Source organism: Juglans microcarpa x Juglans regia, chromosome 1S, assembly GCF_004785595.1.
Source record: "Juglans microcarpa x Juglans regia isolate MS1-56 chromosome 1S, Jm3101_v1.0, whole genome shotgun sequence".
Taxonomy (NCBI): Eukaryota; Viridiplantae; Streptophyta; class Magnoliopsida; order Fagales; family Juglandaceae; genus Juglans; species Juglans microcarpa x Juglans regia.
Window position 1 is genome coordinate 25,368,081 of NC_054595.1, and position 19,157 is coordinate 25,387,237.

Sequence of the window (19,157 nt, forward strand, 5' to 3'; positions counted from 1 at the left end):
ATTGAAAGAACTGTCCAAAAACTATGAAAAGGACCCAAAAACACGTAACCCATTAATAATTGTGAAAAGTCGACCATAATGGGTAGCACCGCTCTTTCATGTCGTTAGTTTTTTTTTTTTTTTTTCATTTTTTTCATTTTTTTCATTTTTTTAATATATTTAAATATTTTAAAAAATAAAAAAATATATTAATACACTTAAAATCACTTCTATACCTCCTTACCCACAGAGTTAAAAAAAAAAAAAAAAAAAAAAATTATTCTTATTCAACGATACACCGTAGCGGTATGAACGGCATAGTATCTTTTCTCCAAAAGAATTGTTATAGGTTGAATGTTGTGTATCAAAATGATTCTACGAACCGTAATCCAGAAAGTTCTGGGTAGAAGACGTTAACTACCCAGCTAAAATGGCCCTGAAGTGCAACATCTGACCCTGTAAATCCTCTCCAAACTCCAAGACCCGACAAGATCCGTGAATTGCAAAAATCCTAGTTTTTATATAACGCCTCCACCCTACTCTACTTACTTCTCACGCGTTCTCTCTCTCTCTTCTCCTCGAGGGCGATGATCCTTCAGTTTCGACAACACCCCTCAACGTAAAAAACAGAGATAGCGATATCAAACTGCCTACCTTTCTAACCATCTCACGCTAATTCCACGTTCAATGAAGCTGGCGCAAAGACAGAGCGTGCGAACAGTGGACTTTATCCCTCACTTCTATTTCTCAAACCTCTTTGGTACCAACTCCAACCTTATATCTAGCCCATACCATAAGCATCCCAAATGGTAATAACTTTGCAACCTTTTTCTCTTTCCTCATTGTGTTACGTGTTGTTTCCGTAAGTGCCCAGAGAATTGGAATCGGAATCGGAAATTTTGGTTTGGTTGAGGCTTTACTGTTCTCCTTGGGGGAAGCTTTTCTCTCTCTCTCTCTCTCTCTCTCGGTGAAGAACCCATTTGGTGAGGCCAATTCAACGTCTCCTCGGTTGATCTCGGTCCCGGTGTCCGACATCTAGATACCATTTACGTGTCTCTATTCTTGGAGAAAATCAAACACTCAAACCGAAGTCGCTTTATCATTGCCATTATGAGATGCATTCCGGGGCTTATGGTTCTGCCAATGGGGAAATTTTCATTTGAAATGGGTGATATTGGATTCGATGTTCTCGAAAACGTCACACCCAGAAGCTGGATTTGATTGAAAATCGAGGTAAAGATGCAATCAAGGTGGATGGCATTGGAGGAAGGCAAGGACCCCTCCACTACAGTGAGAACAAATCAGTTTAGGGCTTTCCCTTTGAAAGTCCTTCAATTTTTCTTGATATTTTTGGTGCTGGGACTTGGCATTTCAATTGTTAGCATGTATATGACTCGGTATTTCAAAGTTCAGATTGTTGCTCCCGTTGCAGAGTCCACTCTTAGGCCTTGCTTGGATGAGCAAACTACTGTAGAGAGTTGGATTAGACCTCCATCAAATCTGTTGCACACCATGAATGACACGCATCTGTTGTGGCTGGCTTCATCTGTTCCTCGGATAAAGACTTATCCATTCAAGAGAGTTCCCAAGATTGCGTTCATGTTCTTGACGAAGGGACCATTGCCAATGTCACCCCTTTGGGAGCGGTTCTTTAAGGGGAACGAGGGGCTTTACTCAATCTATGTTCATTCACTGCCATCTTACAATGCCAATTTTACAACTTCATCCGTTTTTTACAGGAGACAAATCCCAAGTCTGGTATCAACAACCATTCACTTTTTAACGTGTATTTGGTGGCACGAGGGTGTAATTGATTGTAATGGCCTTTTTCCTGAATGAATGCTAGGAATTTCCTTATGGATATGTTGATGATTATGTTATTAATGTCATTTTAAAATTCTAGATGCTGGTCTTTCTAATTTAGTCATCAGTAAAATAATTTTTTGGTTGGTCATTTTAAGGGTCACTGATAGGTATCTTCCTTTTTAAAGAAAAAAGATATCACTGACAGGTTATAAGACCTTATAGATTTAATTTGAGAAGTTTCAGTATTTATGTTGAAGGCCATTAACTGCAGTGGTGAGGGGTGACATGTTTAAAGTTGAAAGGTTAGTGGAATCGATTGATGCAATTTAGTTAGAAAAATTCTGGCCTATTAGTAGTTGAATGTTGAAAGAGGATTCATTTGGCTGGCTCAAGCAGTAGAGTGGGAAATGGGCCTTCGCACTTTACCTGCCCAAATGTTTGGGACAAGGATTCTTTGGATCCTAACTTAATTAATTAAGGAGGAGGTACCATAAAACCATATTGGTTTACATCCAAGCTTTTGACTTATTTATATGGCAAAACAATGTGGAGAAAGAGCAATGGAGCCATAATATAGAAAAAGGATAGGTTAGAATATTCTATACATTGCCTGCGATGTGCCTAGGTTTAGTACAAAATGATTTCCGAATTGCGATGTGTGTTTCATCATTGTCTTTTGGGCCAAATAATGAAAAGGGTGTAAAAACTTGCTAATTTTTCTACTGAGATGTTACCATTTGCTTCATGGACTAAGCAATAACAAACTTATAACTATGAGAATATTGCTGAACCCTGTTTGTGATACTCCTTATGATAAGGATAGATAAGGATAAGGGTAAGTGGTGTATGAGATCCCACATTGCTTGGGAAGGAGAAATTCTTGCTCTTTGTAATGTTCCAATGGGGCTCCAATTGTATCATTGACTAGGGGAGTATAGGTCATGTGGTTTGAGTTTTCCATTGGGGCGTTACTAATGTTATCAGAGCCTATCTCAACTAGAAATGTGGGACTTCGACGTCGTTGTAGGGCCAGTTTGTCGTAGGTGGCATGGCTCAAGTCCCACATTTCTGGTTGGGATAGACTCTGATACCATTTATAACGCCCCAATAGAAGGTCCAAGCCACATGACCTATACTCCAAAATGACTAGTTAATGATACTGTTGGAGCTCTATTGGTAACATTATAAAGAGCAAGAACTTCTCATTTTCAAGTAATGTGGGATCTCATACACTACCTACCCGTATCCTTATCTATCCATCCTTGTCAGGAAAAAATTTACAGTAGTTTTTTTCATTCACATTTAGCTTTACAAGTATGCGCTCTGAACTTTTGACAAGTTCTTCCAGTTAGATGTGAGCCAACCTGTGACCTGCTAATGCCTGTAGTTGTGTGTGTGTGTATTTTTGGACCATTCATTCTGCCTGTCATTATCGATTGATTCCCCCCCCCCCCCCCCCCCCCCCCCCCCCCCCCCCCCCCCCCTCCCCCTACCCCCAATTATAAATTATTCAATCATCAACTATTTATCCTTCCTTGGGTAAATCAATAATCACCAGTGAATTAATATGTGTATAATTTGAGCATAAGTCAGGTTCAACTCTTTTTTGTGAATGTATTCCGACCATGGTTTTTAGTCCTGGAGTAAGATGTCAAGATTTTGTCAATTTAACCCCCAATTATGACTGGACATCATCAAGTTGCATTTGACAATGATATGCTGCGGCACTAGGACTTGGAGTGGGAAATTATTTGCAATAATCACTAGAACTTAATTTAAGCATATAATTTGAGCATAAGGCAGGGACTACACTTTGAGTCAGTGTCTTCCAACCATGGTTTTTGTTTGATGGGATAAAATGGCACATCAGGTTTTGTCGATCCAATCTTGAATTGAGTTGTATCTGATGATAATGTGTTGTGGTTCCAGCAGTTGTCATGGGAGATAATGGGTAATCTCAAGAAAAATTGTGGACCATGCTATGTACTTGTATAATTTGGCCATTCATTACCAACCTGCTGCTTTTCTTAATTTTCACCTTATCTCTGAAGTATTATCATGGTTAAGAAAGGTCATAACGATGTGTTTATTGCAACCAAATATCACTGGGGAAATCTCCAACAATCTATGATTATCTTTTGATAAGTAATTGTCAACTATCAGAGCTTATACATAATTTTACATGGTGTTGTTCCTGAGCAGGTGGCAGAGTGGGGAAGAATGAGCATGTGTGATGCCGAGAGGAGACTCCTAGCTAATGCATTGCTTGATATATCAAATGAATGGTTTGTCCTCCTCTCTGAGACTTGCATTCCTCTCCACAACTTCAGCATTATTTATCACTACATATCAAGATCCAGGTACAGCTTTGTGGGTTCAATTGATGAACTCGGTCCCTATGGGAGAGGGCGCTATAATCAAAACATGACCCCTGAGGTCAACCTCACCGACTGGCGTAAAGGGTCTCAGTGGTTTGAAGTTAATCGGGAACTTGCAGTGAAGATAGTTGAAGACACCACTTACTACCCCAAATTCAAAGAGTTCTGCCAACCAGCATGTTATGTGGATGAGCACTACTTCCAGACAATGCTGAGCATCGAAACTCCACATCTTTTGGCAAACAGGAGCCTTACTTATGTGGACTGGTCAAGAGGTGGTGCTCACCCTGCTACATTTGGGAAAGCTGATATCAACGAAGATTTTTTCAAGAAGATTTTTGAAAGTAAGACATGCATTTACAATAACCAACCGTCTTCACTTTGTTTCCTTTTTGCAAGAAAGTTTTCTCCAAGTGCTTTGGATCCTCTATTGGGATTATCATCCAAAGTTCTAGGCTTCTGAGATGCATGTTTGGATAAATGTTAGTTCGGGCGTGTAGGTCTAGCTATGACTTATGAGTAAAATACACTTGGTCAAATGTGATTGATCTCATTTCACTCCCTCACAGGATTTTGAAACATCAACATTTCACCATTTAGATGTATAGAAAAATTAGACGTACTATTATTATCTTAGACGAGTTCAGGCATAAGAAATCTTACATTTTATTGAGTTGTCAGTTGACCATATGTGTGCGCGCGCATGCCCGAGTGACTCTAGCGTTATTAAATTAATCTTGCAACCTCCTTTCTGGTGGGATGTTTTTCGTCTTTGCAATAAAATTAGGAAACTGTCTTGTATTTGGTACCTCTAGTTCTAGGAGTATTTGACGCATTAACTGGACTAAATTGTATGTGCTTTTGCAATCGTTGATGTGATTTGATGAACGATAGTAGGTTCAGAGTGTTCTGATATGGACTTAAATTTTCATCTCGGGCATTCTATTCCAATCAAAAAATCCCCATTTCTGGATGTTATTTACAGATTTACATGGCGTCCTTTTTACTTATCATGGAGGGAAGTAATTTATGGAGATGAGGGTGAGCTTCACGTGTGTAGCAGTTACCTCCCTCCGATCCCTACCTCCATCAATTAATCTATGTTATTCCTTACAATATGCAACTGTCTTGAATGAGTCGACCTTTCTAGCCATGGGAATTACAGCCGGTTTGAATCTAAAATGTTTTCCATGAGGTGACAGAATTGATGATGCTTATGTGCACGTTTCTATCTGATTAGCTAACAACCTTTGTTTGTGGTATATTTCATGACCCGTAAGCAATAAACATTGCAGATACAGGGCAGCCGGTGGAATGTGATCTAGATTTTGGATATACATCACTGTCATCTTATCAAATACATCCATAACTTTACTACTCATCATCCTATATATCAAACACTACATTTATTTTTATTTTTCTTAGATTTTTTTTTGGTTTTATTCATCGTAAACTAATTGAATTTTTTTACTTATCACACATTTGATAAGATAAAAATATATATATATATATATATATATATATATAGTATGTAATGTACAACTGAATCAATTACAAATCTGAACCCAATGCCTGACGACAATTTTGTCGTGCCAAAAGCCAGGGAGGAATCTGAACAGGTAGCACGTTAATCGAGAAACATTTACAACTCGTCATGATGTTTTTTTACTTCTGAAAAAGAAACCTCCGGTTGGAATTCAAGCAGATACCTAACAGCCAGTGATGCATGAAGAGCAGCACCATAAGGAAATGCATCTTCATTAACTTGGAAGTATGGTGAATGCAATGATTCCAGACGTCCACGTGTCTCATTCTCCATTCCAAGCAAAAAGAAGTATCCAGGTATTACCTCTTGGTAAAATGAAAAATCCTCCGATCCCATCAGTGGTTTTAAGTCCTTAACTTTGTGGCTGCCAAGCATATCCCCAGCCACATTTAAGAAGTAGTCATGTAAACCTTGATGGTTTATGGTTGGAGGGTAGAAGATTTTTGCCTGCGTGAAAAAATTCACAGTTGCATTACACCTCTGCACGGCAGCCTGCCCTGTGATAACCTGTTCAAGAAGCAAATCAGCTTGTTAAGGAGAAAACAGGGGGCATTCAAAGGGAAGTAAGCATTAAAGGGAAGGAATCCAGTTACAGATATATTCATCAAGAACTATTGTTTCTTTGCAACTTCTTAATTAGCACTGAATATTTCATCATCAATCACAAACAATATGACATTAGATTTTGCCACACGATGCATCATTTAACTGCTGTACCTCCACAATCCGCTGCTGGAGTTGCATAAAACTTCTCTTTGAAAATGCTCGAAAGGTGCCGCCGATTATTACAGAATCCGGGATAACATTGAATGCATCACCTCCTTGGAATTTCGCAACAGTAACTACCTGCAAAGGCATTGAGCAGATTTACATAATTATCGAAGTGTCTACAGATTTACATGCATGAAAACGTGGCTACAGAAGAAGCTAATGCCATGGATTATTTAAGAGGGAACAAATTAGTTACATATCATGAACCACGCAGGGAATTAAGAAGATCACAAGAGGAAGTTTTTCATTTAAAGATACATTAAAGTCATGTTTTACAAAAATCCCTTACCTAGTCCCCCGAAGCTTGATATCTAAATAGGGTTCTAGTCTTTAGGTTGCATGAAATAACTAGAGCTTGACAGCCTGAAAATCACTGCATCAGCTAATGCCCCTACCAGTATCATTCTATCATTTTCAAGAAAATAAATCAATTAAATTTAGTCATTGATCCTTAATTTCATCACTTTCAGTTTCAGCAACAACTTGCCTATTGGGCACTATTTCCGGTGCAATAAGAACAATAACTTCATATGCAAGCTATGTAGTTAGTATTCTTTTACTCTAGCATGCCTATTGGCTATTTCCGGTGCAACTATCATATATGGCAAAAAAGATGATTTTGTGGTTGGTTTCTCAGCAATCACACCTGTTGCCAACTAATCATGTCATGCCACATCATATTAGATAGACATGTTGGCATGTTGCAGCCACTTGAACATGAGGCACAAATGCAGTTAGGTGGCCAATATAGGAGCGTTACAGTTCAGTATCCCTTTTTCTATTTTTTTTTTTAATTTCAAAATGCTCGTAAATAAATCATAAAAGTTGGGACTAAATGGAAAATGATTTATAAATGCTCTTAGACGTACCCGTGGGTCAAGCGGATCAGCTTCACGTGAAACAAGATGTTGTAAGCTAACAATCACATTAGAAGCTGCCAATATTGGGTCCACAGAGTGCTGAGGAATGGCAGCATGACCACCTTTTCCACTTATTACAGCTTCAAAGAAGCCGCTCCCAGCCCCGATGGGACCAGCTCTGGAGTGAACTTCACCTACTGGTAGGTTAGGTGCTACATGCAAGCCAAAGATAGCATTTACATTCTCCAACGCTCCAGCATCTATTATTTCCATAGCCCCTCCTCCACCTTCCTCGGCTGGTTGAAAAAAAAGTACAACTGTTCCCTGGAAAAAAGTTTGCATAATATCTGAACGATAAGTGACTATTTATTTGTGTCTCAATCTCTAATGAGGCGACAAAACTTCCATCAGAGCAGAATTGGACCCATAAAAAAGTAAGAAGAAAGAAAGAAGAAAGAAGAAAGAAGAAAGAAGAAAGAAGAAAGAAGAAAGAAGAAAGTTTTCAAATAAGCATCCATTCGCATGTAACAAACTATACCTTACTATGTAATGCATAATCATATCCTCTTTTCTAATGCCTAACAACTGTTATCAACACTTATCATTGGCCTCATCCCGAGTCTGATCACATGGAGACTGTGGTATCGACGGTGTAAGGCTCGCATGGAGGGCCAGCTGGAGACGGTAGCAGGAGTTTGGCTGTCCATTAAACATTGGCTTCAGCAGCTGTTTGAGGAGTTAAACAACACAGGTTCTATCTTCGATGGATTTGCAGGTCCTTCGGGAACTTCAAGTTCCTTTGAGGTCAACAAAAAAATGACGTCCACGTCTTGTAAATTGGTGCAAAGCAGTGGAGGGGTGGATGAAGCTTAATGTAGATGGTAGTTGCCGGGGTAACCCGGGGACTTGTGGAGGCGGAGGAGTGGTTCGGGATCATACTGGGAGTGTACAGGGGGCTTTCTCAAAATTTTTTGGTTATTGTACTAGGCTGAGTTGAGGGCTCTAAAGGAGGGTGTGGTTTTTTGTAAGGAGCTGGGATTTACGGAGGTGATTATTGAGTGTGATTCGAAATTAGTAGTTGATTGGTTACTCGCTCGGAAGTGCATGGCGTGGTATATTGGAATAAGATTGGTGAAGGAGGTTTTGGTCCTGTTTACAAGGGTGTACTCTCAACTGGACAACAAATAGCAGTGAAAAGGCTCTCCAAATAATCAGGACAAGGCCTCAAAAGAGTTCAAGAATGAGGTTGTCTTGATCGCGAAACTTCAGCACGGAAATCTTGTTAGGCTCTTGGGATGTTGTATTCATGGAGAAGATAAGATGTTGGTCTATGAATACATGGCAAACAGAAGTTTAGATTTATATATATTCAGTTAGTCACTCTCAACCCTTCTAAATCTTCCATATCTTTTGTATTAATTAATGTTAACTTCACAAAAATGGATCGGATCAAACAAGAGGTACTGCACATGATTGGGGGAAGCGCTTTGACATTATACTAGGGATTGCTCGAGGACTTCTTTATCTTCATCGCGATTCAAGGCTAAGAATTATTCATAGGGATCTTAAGGCTAGAAATATTCTCTTAGATAGTGAGATGAATCCGAAGATATCAGACTTTGGCTTGGCAAGAACGTTTTTGGAGGTGATCAAACTGAAGCAAATACAAGTAGGGTCATTGGAACATATGGCTATATGTCTCCAGAGTACGCCATAGATGGACTCTTCTCAATAAATTCTGATGTCTTTAGCTTTGGGGTAATAGTTTTAGAGATAGTAAGTGGACAGGAGAATAGAGGATTTTATCATCCTGATCATGACTTCAACCTTTTAGGACATGCATGGAAATTATGGAATGAAGGCAGAATCATGGAAGTAATGGATGCTCTGATGGAGAAGCCGGTTCCAGAATCAGAAATCTTACGAAGTATTCAAGTTGGCCTGTTGTGTGTGCAACAACATCCTGAAGACAGACCCACAATGCCCTCTGTTCTTATGATGTTGGATGGTGAGAATGATTCACTACTCCAACCTAAACAACCTGGATTTTACACAGAAAGATATCTTACAGAGGCTGATTCATCATCGACAGGGAAAAAGCCACAAACTACAAATGAAATAACTATAACAAAGTTACAGGGCAGATAGAAGAGGGATTAAAGCTTTCTACATGTGTTCTACAAAGTATTTGTGGGTCTAAAATATTTTCCCCAGATTCTTGAATGTGAGTGCTCATAAGATATCTTTTTGTCATCACTGTATAATAGTCAAAATGTTGATGAAAAGATGACATGTTGAGAAAGCGTGTCTCCACGCTGGAGTCATTGTGACTATTTCACACCTCCTTAGAGCTGCAGCATCACAGATAGAAAACGGCATCTTGATATCTCCTTTGTAGATGTTTGAATATTTTGAAATTAATGAAAAGGTTCATGTATACCCAAGCCAAAAAAAAAAAAAAAAAAAAAAGAAAAAGAAAAAAAAAGTCCGCGGTGTGGTACCTGTGAGATTATTGGGAGGAACTTCTTAAGGAGTTTCCGGGTATTACCTTTCGGATCGTGCATCAATTCATGGAAGGGAATGAAGCTGTGGATTTTTTGGTGCGAAGGGGTGAGGAGGGTTCTACTGTTAGATATTATGTGGGTGGCGCTGCCCTGCCTCGTCTTTTGAGGGATATACTTCGGTTGGACAGATTGGGTTTGCCATGTTAAGTTTTTAACTTGAGTAGTTCTGTTTATTCTTTATTGGGGCAGCTTGTATTTTGTTTTGTTTCGGTGTTTTGAGTTTCTTTGTAATAAGCTTTTCTTTTAGTGAGGATGAATAAAAGCAGGAAGTTTAAAAAAAAAAAAAAAAAAACTGTAATCAACACTTTTGAGCCCCTTTCTGAAAGGGATCTCAAGGAGCAAACTGACTTTTTGCAGCAATGATGGACCCTCCCGATCCTTAACAATTGGTCATAGGCTTTCTACGTATTGGAAAAAGAATGGTATGCCTCAAAAACGAATAGCACATCCAGATAATATTCTTAAATAAGCACAAAAGCTTAAAACCTCATGGCAAGGTACATGGTCGCAAGAGATTTGTTGGTACCCCAAAACTATGCATGGAAACGCATGCCTGATTATTTAGATACCCAAGTCAATCAGTGAAGAAGCGTCCAGTAGCCTTACTTATTTTGTTAGCTTTAGGTAAGCAGAGTAGTTGAATCAGTCGTGTGAATAACAACATAACATAGCCAAGCCATTTTATCTTGACAGATAACGAAATTAAGAAGCAAATACGGTTCAACAGACCTTTAACTCTTCACGATGCTCTTGAAGGATCTTTGCAGCTCCAAGAAGCATTGCAACGTGGGCATCATGCCCACAAGCATGCATCTTCCCAGGAATTCTACTCTTGTGCTCCCACTCCAACATTTCCTATAAATTCAAGACCCCGTCAACACAGTTCACAAAAACAAACTCTTTTCGAGTATCATGAAATAACCCACTCTGAATATTCAAACAAACAAAAAAGTAACTCAATCATACAACAATTAGACTATAATCATACAGCTTAGTTGTTTTGAATAAATTCTCAAAATCTAATCGAACCTGCATAGAAAGAGCATCCATATCAGCCCTTATGCCCACAAAAGGGCCTCGACCAGTCCCAATGAAGCCGATAACACCAGTCACTGCAACTGGATACTTATAGGGAATACCCATCTTATCCAATTCCGTTCTGATAAGCTTACTGGTCTCAACTTCTTCAAAACCCAATTCTGGGTTTTCATGTATTTTCCTTCTGATTCCCACCATCCAATCAAACAGTTCGGGATTCTTGGCATATTGGAGAAAACTCTTGGGGATTTCTGAGAGGCCATTTGAGGTTGAAGAAGAATCTGAGAAAGTGGGTGTTGAACCAAACAAGTTAAGGATGAAAATAAAGGAGACCAATTTGAAGAAACCCATGAGTTATCTGAACTGAGCTTGGGATTGGAAGTACCAGGAAGAAAAAAAAAAAAGGTTTAGGATGAAGTAACATGGTTTTCGCAACTTTTTTTATAGGATAACTACCACTAAGGTGAAGCACGATTTTAAAATGAGGAACATGTGGAAATACAGAATTACTCGTACAAGTGTCTGGAGACGGGGTGGTCGGCCAACCATGAATGTGGTTCGAAAGTGGTGACTTCAACGATCGGTCACAGCCAACCCCATGTGCTAAATTCTAAATTCTCACAAATTCTCACATGTTTTCAAGGTTCCCCAATTACATCTGTCGTGGTGCCAATTGCCAAGAAAGCTCCAACCGCAGAACATGCCACTGCAGTTTCTGGTTTGTAAACAGTAAAAAGTGCTTCCTTTTCAAATGAACGAATGAAGACTTGCACAAAAAGTAGTGTCTTAAATTTACTCGTGACTCGTCCAGCCGATTGATCTAGATCAGCACCTTCATCTGTATAATAGCGGGGTTCATCTATCTAAATATCTGTCGTTTCAAATGTCAAAAAGAATAGATTCGGTGAGATGAAAAATTTATAAATAATAGTAAAATAGTTTAAATTATAATATTTTTTAGGATTTTAAAAAAAAGAGAAAAATTGAATAAAAATATTATAAAATTATAATATAATTTTTTAATATTATATTTATTTTGAGATTTGAAAAAATTGATTTTTTTTTTATATTTTATTTGAAAGTTTAGGAAAGTTATAATGATTAGTTTGAAAAAGTTATAATGATTAGTTTGAAAAAACTTGTGTCTGAATAATATTTAGAAAGGAAATGAGATGAGATGAGAAATATTACCAAACATCTCCCGAACCCCTCGTTTGGATACGCAATTCAAATGAGATGAGATGAGATTTTTTATTAAAAATTAAATAAAATATTACTAAAATATAATTTTTATTTTGAGATTTAAAAAAATTAAATTTTTTATTATATCTTATATAAAAATTTAAAAAAATTATAACAGAAGAGAGGAGATCAAACATACACAAAACGAGCCTAAAACATTATCTTACATTTACACCATATAAAACAGACAGAAACTACCGGGATACATGGATGAAAAGATGCAGTACAGACAAAGGACCAGAGTCACCGCAAAACGATTAATAAATTCGTGGAAAGTATAATAGAGTGCTCTCTTTAATGAATATATTGACCTTTGCATCCTATTTTTCAAGTCTTTTCCATCTTTTTCTCCTCCCCTATATTGCACAGAACAATAGTACGAATAGGAACCCAATTTAATTTAATTTAATTATCATTGGCAACCTAATCATTTGTTTTATGCAGTTTGGTCAGAACCTAAAATCTCCTTGAAAGCTTCTCATTGTGGGGAAGGTTTTTTTCCTATTCTTGTTTGTCCTAGCATTCGATAAATAATGGAACTATCGGACTCCTCTGAACTGAAGGTATGTGAGTCCAAATATCGAAGTCGTTTTTAGCATAAGATGACAAGCGGGAAGGACACCTCCACCCCCAGCACTCCCATCAACATTCATGAATGACACAGATCCAGGCTCGTTAGTGCCTCATTTTTATGCGAGTTGACTCACCAAACTGGTAACGCAGAAACAGACTCAAATCACATTATCTTTACTCCTTTGTGGTTCATTCATACCATTACAATTATTTAAGCTTCATGCGTACAAATTACTCTAATACACTCCAATCTCCATTAGGCCTCTCGGCTGACCCATTTTTGAGCTTGTTAGTTCTTGGTCATCCGTTTCCATATCAACTTTGCGTTCGCATAGAAAGCTTGATCAGGCTCTAGAATATCATAGGCATATCCTGCAAGAAGCTAAACAGAAGTCCCTCGTAGTTGTTGCTAAGCAAAATAAGAATAGAAGGTGGTGGAACCCCTCGAATTGTTATTGAAATAGTCCAAAATGGGAGTGCCCGTTTTGGAAATTTTGGGTTTGTTGTTGTTACAGAGAAGAGTTTTATGGTGATGGGGGAGAAAATTGGGATTGTACTCACAAATATCTGTTGACTTATTTAAACATCATGGTATAGGTATTTGGGAACATTTTCCATAATTTTCCTTGTTATTTCAGTTCAATTTTCTAATATTTTGTCACATCCTAATATAAAAACAGAGGAGGCCTGCATGTGGTTTGATATTCCACACCATCCTTCCTAGGCTAATTAATTATGACATTCACAAGTTCCAAAAATTTGTCAAATGAATCGTCACTATATGCATGGAAATATACTTTTGAATTAACATTTACATTCAGGAACAGGTAGGATTAAAAAAAAAAAATCAACAAACGTCTAAAAACATGATCTAAAGACTTGAGGTAGGAGGATGAAACCTCATTTTGCTAACATACGTGTGTGTATATATAAAAGAAAAATGATATTTACAGTACTGGAGTATGTAAGTGCCGTGTAATTCACGTTGTATAGAGTATGTAAGTGCCGTGTAATTCACGTTGTATAGAGTATGTAAGTGCCGTGTAATTCACGTTGTATATTCTTTATTGCATGGATTTAAATCCCCAATTTATACCGGCGGAAAAGAGCCAAATTATATTGGTATTTGGGATGGTAAACTTGAGGTCAACATTGAGTCAACTCACCGACTCAATCTTGGATGAATTGCATGTCTCAAACAAGCTAGCTCTATCGCTTCCGGTTTGTGTCTATGAAATTACTTCTCCAATTCTTCTTGTATGATGTTTTTTTTCCTTTCACTGTTCTGCTATGATGCAGAAAATATGGTCAGGAAAAGAAACGAAACAAAAAGTATCATGATCGATCGATCGATCGAGGTCATTTTCATTTTGCTCAATGAGTGATCAAGTTCTTTACTCATTACTTCAGAGGAAAATGATACTCATTCTGTTTATTCTCTTCTCTATCTGAATTGCTCTCTCTCTCTCTCTCTCTCTCTCTCTCCTCTGGCTTTTCAATTGATTTCTTTCAAAGAGAACGGCAAAGAAAAACATGGGAGTTTGACAATAAGAGATGTTATGATGGAGAGCATGTGGGTAGGCGCCATAATCTCTCTCTCTCTCAATAAAATAAAGTGAAAAAGAAGACGAAAAACGGGACAGTTTTGGAGAGACGAAAACAACTCGACTCTCTTATCTTCTTCTTGTTTTATTTTCTTGAGAAGAGGATGATATCTCTATTTTATTAATTATATTCATTTATGGCAAAAAAATATCTTATACAAAGAAATAAAACTTGGGATTACCACGCACTCCTACATTATATAATATTGTTCATACATAATACATGGACTCCATAATATCACATCTATTTTTGAATTAGACATTCAAATTTGAAAAAAAAAAAGAAAAAAAAAAAGACATTTAAATTTGAACAAAAGCTCCATGCATAATTTCCATTCTAATCACATGAATACGTCCAATATATATATATATATATATATATATATATATATATATATTTTTTTTTTTTTTGCATTTTCCTAAAACATGAATAATAGTATGATAATATCTAAATTCATGCTACAAGTCGTTTAAGACAGTATCATAAACAATCATCTCAGAATTCTGAGTGTTGGAATGATCATGCTTTAAAACCATCATATCATATCTTATGAAGGATTATAATTAATAGGAAAATTCTATACACTATACTACCATTCTACTTTCATCATATTAAATAAGATGTGACACATTTATTACTATTAAATAATCATTTATTGCATCATTCTTTATCATTTAATGGTAATGAATATGTCACATATTACTTAGTATGATTAAAATAGAATGAGAGTGTGGTGTATATCATTACTTTGGATCTAGTTTAGCTGTTCCATAGATTTTCTATCGTTGTTGTTTATCCATAATCTTCACATCGATAGTGGAGTGTGCTACGTGGTAGAAAGCCAGAGCAACACTCACACATTCCACAGCCTAGATGTCGTGATTACATTGAGAGAGAGAACTTATTTGTTTGTGATGTAAGTGTCATCCAAAGGGAGAAGAGACTATGTAAATAGCTCCTCTAAGCGTAACTCCCGGCTGGCCATTAAGGATCAGCCATCAAATCTCATGAGAGCCACTTCATAACCCCGTGATCTCCACTGTGGGTGCCCCTATCTTACAATAAGGAAGAGAATTGTATGCACCTGGCCAGTAAATGATCTCCACCAAATAAAAGGTAGTGTAGTAGAAAGGGAAGCAGTAAAGGTTATGATTAAAACCATGATTAAGGGAAATCGTTTTAGGAAAGAATTAAAGTACTGTTACTGTTAAAAGATGCTTTCTTTCTCACTGCAACTTTACAGTGCGCATGGAATAGCATAAGCAACAAAGGAGGTCAGAGCTTTCCCCCACTTAAAGAACACATAAATCAATATATATTAAACAATCAAACTATTTCAGGTTTTAAATTGCTTCTATGAAGTCTCATGCTCCCCATCTGCAACAAAAATATACTCTTACACCCCCACCAAACTGACTAAAAAGCCTTATCTTTTTCAATACCCATGCATTATACTTCTTTCAACTGTTGCAAACTATATATATTTTATTGGCTTCTCCTTTTCTCGTATTAATTTACATGTTCAAGTAGTACTATTACCTCTGTTATATGTTGTTGGATTATAAAATTGGATGATTTGTTCTTCCGATCTATATAAGTATTAAGTACCAAACCATTCATCAAAACAAAGCACTGCATCAATATTGGTTCTCCATGGCTGCTGATGATCAAGGTGAAATAAATAATCTTCCTTTATTATCTTTGAATCTTCAATTTTGAGTAGAATTTGATTCACAGAATCCCCATTTCGTGATAGGTACACCGTACTACTTACACGTAATTTTCTTTTTTTGTATGCTTTTATCTTCATACTTTTTCTCGTATATACGAGTCATTGAAGCAGTTCCTTCAAGTTTCTTTCGGATTGCCCCATTACTACAGTGGACAGAGTTTGGTTTCCAAAACTGACGTTTGCACTGGTTGTTCTGTTTCTCTGATCACAGTTTTCATGGTATTGAATTAAAGAGGGTGCTTAATTAGTGCCATTAACTGCTTGTGCATATATAAGGTCATGATATAAAGCTGAGCTTTGAATTTGATCGATTTCTTTCCTTTATTGACATCAGAAAGACAGAACAAATCTGGTTAAGGGAGCTGAATCTGGAATTGGTATGTCCCAGAAGGCTATAACTCAAAAATGAATTTCTCTTTTACTCGTTCCTCTCACTAACAACGATATTCGAGTTTTATAGCTGTCATAGGTATTGGAGATCGTCAAAGACTTTTCTTACTTTTTTCTCATATTCATGTCCTCCACAATACGATTTACAGGCTTGAAAAGACGCATTTCATCATTTTGTCTTCGGGAGATATCTTTCTCACATCGAACATTTTTGTCCTCAATGGAGGGTTTGCGCTGGGACGGTTCACTAGTCACAAATATGCCATCCTTGTGGAGTAATCAGCAACATGTTGAGGAAAGCTTGGTTTTGTCGAGCTCAAACTCCAGCGTTTTGATCAATCCTATCCAGGCGATCCAAGAGGCTCAAACATCTCATGTTTTGGCAAGTTCCGATAAAGTAGGAGTCATGTCTCAGCCACTAACACTCGTATCGGATTCGATGAAGTTTGTGTCAAACACGAACCTTTCCGACCGCCAAGAAGCAATGAGGTTTTCAGCAGAAGCCATGGTTACGAAACCAGGAGCTGGTACAAGTTTGGGAGAAGATTTAACATCTGAATTATGTCCTTCTCCTTTGTTGATCAACGGGCATTACATAACGAACCCTTTGAGCGGATTCTGGTCTGACTTTTACATGTCAAAACAATCGCAACTGCTCAATGGCTTACAAAATGGAAAGGAGTGCTTGCTCTCAGATACGAATAACGCAGACGCGTCGGCCAAACTTGATGGGATTCCCACGATGTTCTCTAACTGCAGAAATTTATGGAATTTTGGTTCTGGTGGTACTGCATTTTCATCAGGAGAGTCCGAGAATAATGTTTCCAATGCAAGAAACAAAGACATGCACTGCTCGGTAAATGAGCTTGAGGAGAGAGTGTCAAAAAGTTCCTCGGAATTTTATGGCTACCATGAAACATTTCGAGAATCTAAGCCTGTTTCTACAAAGAGAAGCAGTAGTGACCAGAGAGAGCTTAAAGCTGGTCCTAATTATCATTCTTCTTATCTTCTTCAAACTGATTCTGCTACTACAAAAGGTGGGTTTAAGCTCATTTCCGAGAATCCGCCAAAATCTAAGAAGTCTAGATCAGAGAAGCGTCCGAGCACATCCAACATCAATTTCCAGCAGTCAAGTTCATTGGTATCCTCTTCCATCGTGGAACCTGATCCAGAGGCCATTGCACAAATGAAGGAGATGATTTATCGGGCTGCAGCTTTTAGGCCAGTAGTGAACTTAGGTTTGGAGGTGGTGGAGAAGCCCAAGAGGAAGAATGTCAGAATATCAACGGATCCGCAAACTGTGGCTGCGAGGCAAAGGAGAGAAAGGATCAGTGAGAAAATTAGAGTCTTGCAGAGGCTGGTTCCTGGTGGGAGCAAGATGGACACTGCATCAATGCTTGATGAGGCTGCAAACTACCTCAAGTTTCTCAGGTCACAAGTCAAAGCACTGGAAAATCTAAGCCACCAACTTGACTCAATGAACTGCCCCCCTACAGATCTTGCTTTTTCTTTCAACCCCTCTTTTCCCAATTAAACCCATTTCCCACTACAAAAACCCTAACCATAATCGCCATTCGTAGAGTTGAAAATATTAAGAAACTTTAACCAAAGACTCCTAATCATATTCCTCATCATTTCAGCATGAATGAATAGCATCCAAATCCCATTTTCCAGCCAAAAACACTGATCAGAATCTGTGATCCACATCAAAATTAATTAATTATTATATCTCTGTGATCTAGATCTCAATACTGTAGCTGATAATGGCTTTTCTTAATTATCTCAGTCATGAGACTCACCACCCAGGAGCAAAGGGAGGTTTTTTGCTGCGTTATTCTCAGTACGTAGTAGGTTTGCTGCTTCCATTATTATTATGTTCTGTTGTCTGAAGGAAGAGATAATTGTAGTGGAAGTGGCAATTATAAGTGTGGACATGACTAAGCTATTCATCATCATGACCCTTTTTCTGTACAGAAAGGCTTAGTAATTATACCACTTATGATTAAGCTGAAGAGCATGAAAGTGATTGTACGTCCCAGCTTTGAATTTTGTATAACTATTTAATGCGATCTGTGTAGTTAAAGCTCACTTGGTTGATTATCTTTATGGTTTTCTAATGTAATCTGCTAGCTCACCAATGCAGAAAACATTCTCTTTAGAATTGAGTCCCAGCAGTGGTCCTGTCTCCTTGATTCAATCCAAAGCGTGCCCTTGAAAGTCACCCCAACCTCATTGCTTAGCACGTGTTTATATATGCTTATTTTTTGGCAGGCCGCACAAAGCAGCCCTTTTCTCCATATAAAAAATACCCCGGAATCACCATGGGTCATGCAACTAATGATATTATTCATGATGACAAAGATGAAGATCAGATGATAATCATGGCCGTGATGATCATGATGACTTCGATTTGCCACTTTTCTCTATTTTTTCGTATTTGGACTTCTTTAAGGCATAAATCCATTTTCTTCGCCTATAACGCCCCTACCTCTCAAATCTTTGGAGGCATCAAAGAGGACGTTGTTGTGGTGGGATTGTTTGCTAAATGTAGCGGTTGCCTGCTGAGGACAGCTAGCTACAATATTTTCTCATGGAGTACTGCTGCATGTGTTGTGCGTGCGGGCGCTTAACATTTTCCTTTACTCGCGAGCTGATCGATGTAGCTCTTAAAGG

General features: G+C 37.8%; 3 protein-coding genes across 4 annotated transcripts; 2 read left to right on the forward strand and 1 right to left on the reverse strand.

Moving 5' to 3' along the window:
• The first annotated feature begins 299 nt into the window (after positions 1-299).
• LOC121247104 (glycosyltransferase BC10) lies at positions 300-5,489 on the forward strand. Of its 2 annotated transcripts, XM_041145445.1 has the most exons (3): positions 300-1,737; positions 3,988-4,507; positions 5,149-5,489. In XM_041145445.1, exons 1-3 carry the CDS (start codon positions 1,219-1,221, stop codon positions 5,187-5,189), a joined length of 1,080 nt encoding a protein of 359 aa, XP_041001379.1. In that variant the 5' UTR covers positions 300-1,218; the 3' UTR covers positions 5,190-5,489. The 2 variants fall into 2 exon arrangements, with proteins under 2 accessions (XP_041001379.1, XP_041001378.1); XM_041145444.1 differs by lacking the exon at positions 5,149-5,489 and having other exon boundaries at positions 302-1,737; positions 3,988-4,971.
• Positions 5,490-5,701: 212 nt separating this feature from the next.
• On the reverse strand, positions 5,702-11,511 carry LOC121247555 (IAA-amino acid hydrolase ILR1-like 4). The gene is made up of 5 exons (XM_041145918.1): positions 10,934-11,511; positions 10,634-10,759; positions 7,350-7,664; positions 6,427-6,555; positions 5,702-6,216 (listed from the first exon to the last, which is right to left on the reverse strand). Exons 1-5 carry the CDS (start codon positions 11,291-11,293, stop codon positions 5,806-5,808), a joined length of 1,341 nt encoding a protein of 446 aa, XP_041001852.1. The 5' UTR covers positions 11,294-11,511; the 3' UTR covers positions 5,702-5,805.
• Positions 11,512-16,641: 5,130 nt separating this feature from the next.
• On the forward strand, positions 16,642-18,634 carry LOC121246050 (transcription factor bHLH87-like). Its single transcript, XM_041144032.1, has one exon. The coding sequence runs from the start codon at positions 16,705-16,707 to the stop codon at positions 18,016-18,018; it is 1,314 nt and encodes a 437-aa protein (XP_040999966.1). The 5' UTR covers positions 16,642-16,704; the 3' UTR covers positions 18,019-18,634.
• Positions 18,635-19,157: the final 523 nt, after the last annotated feature.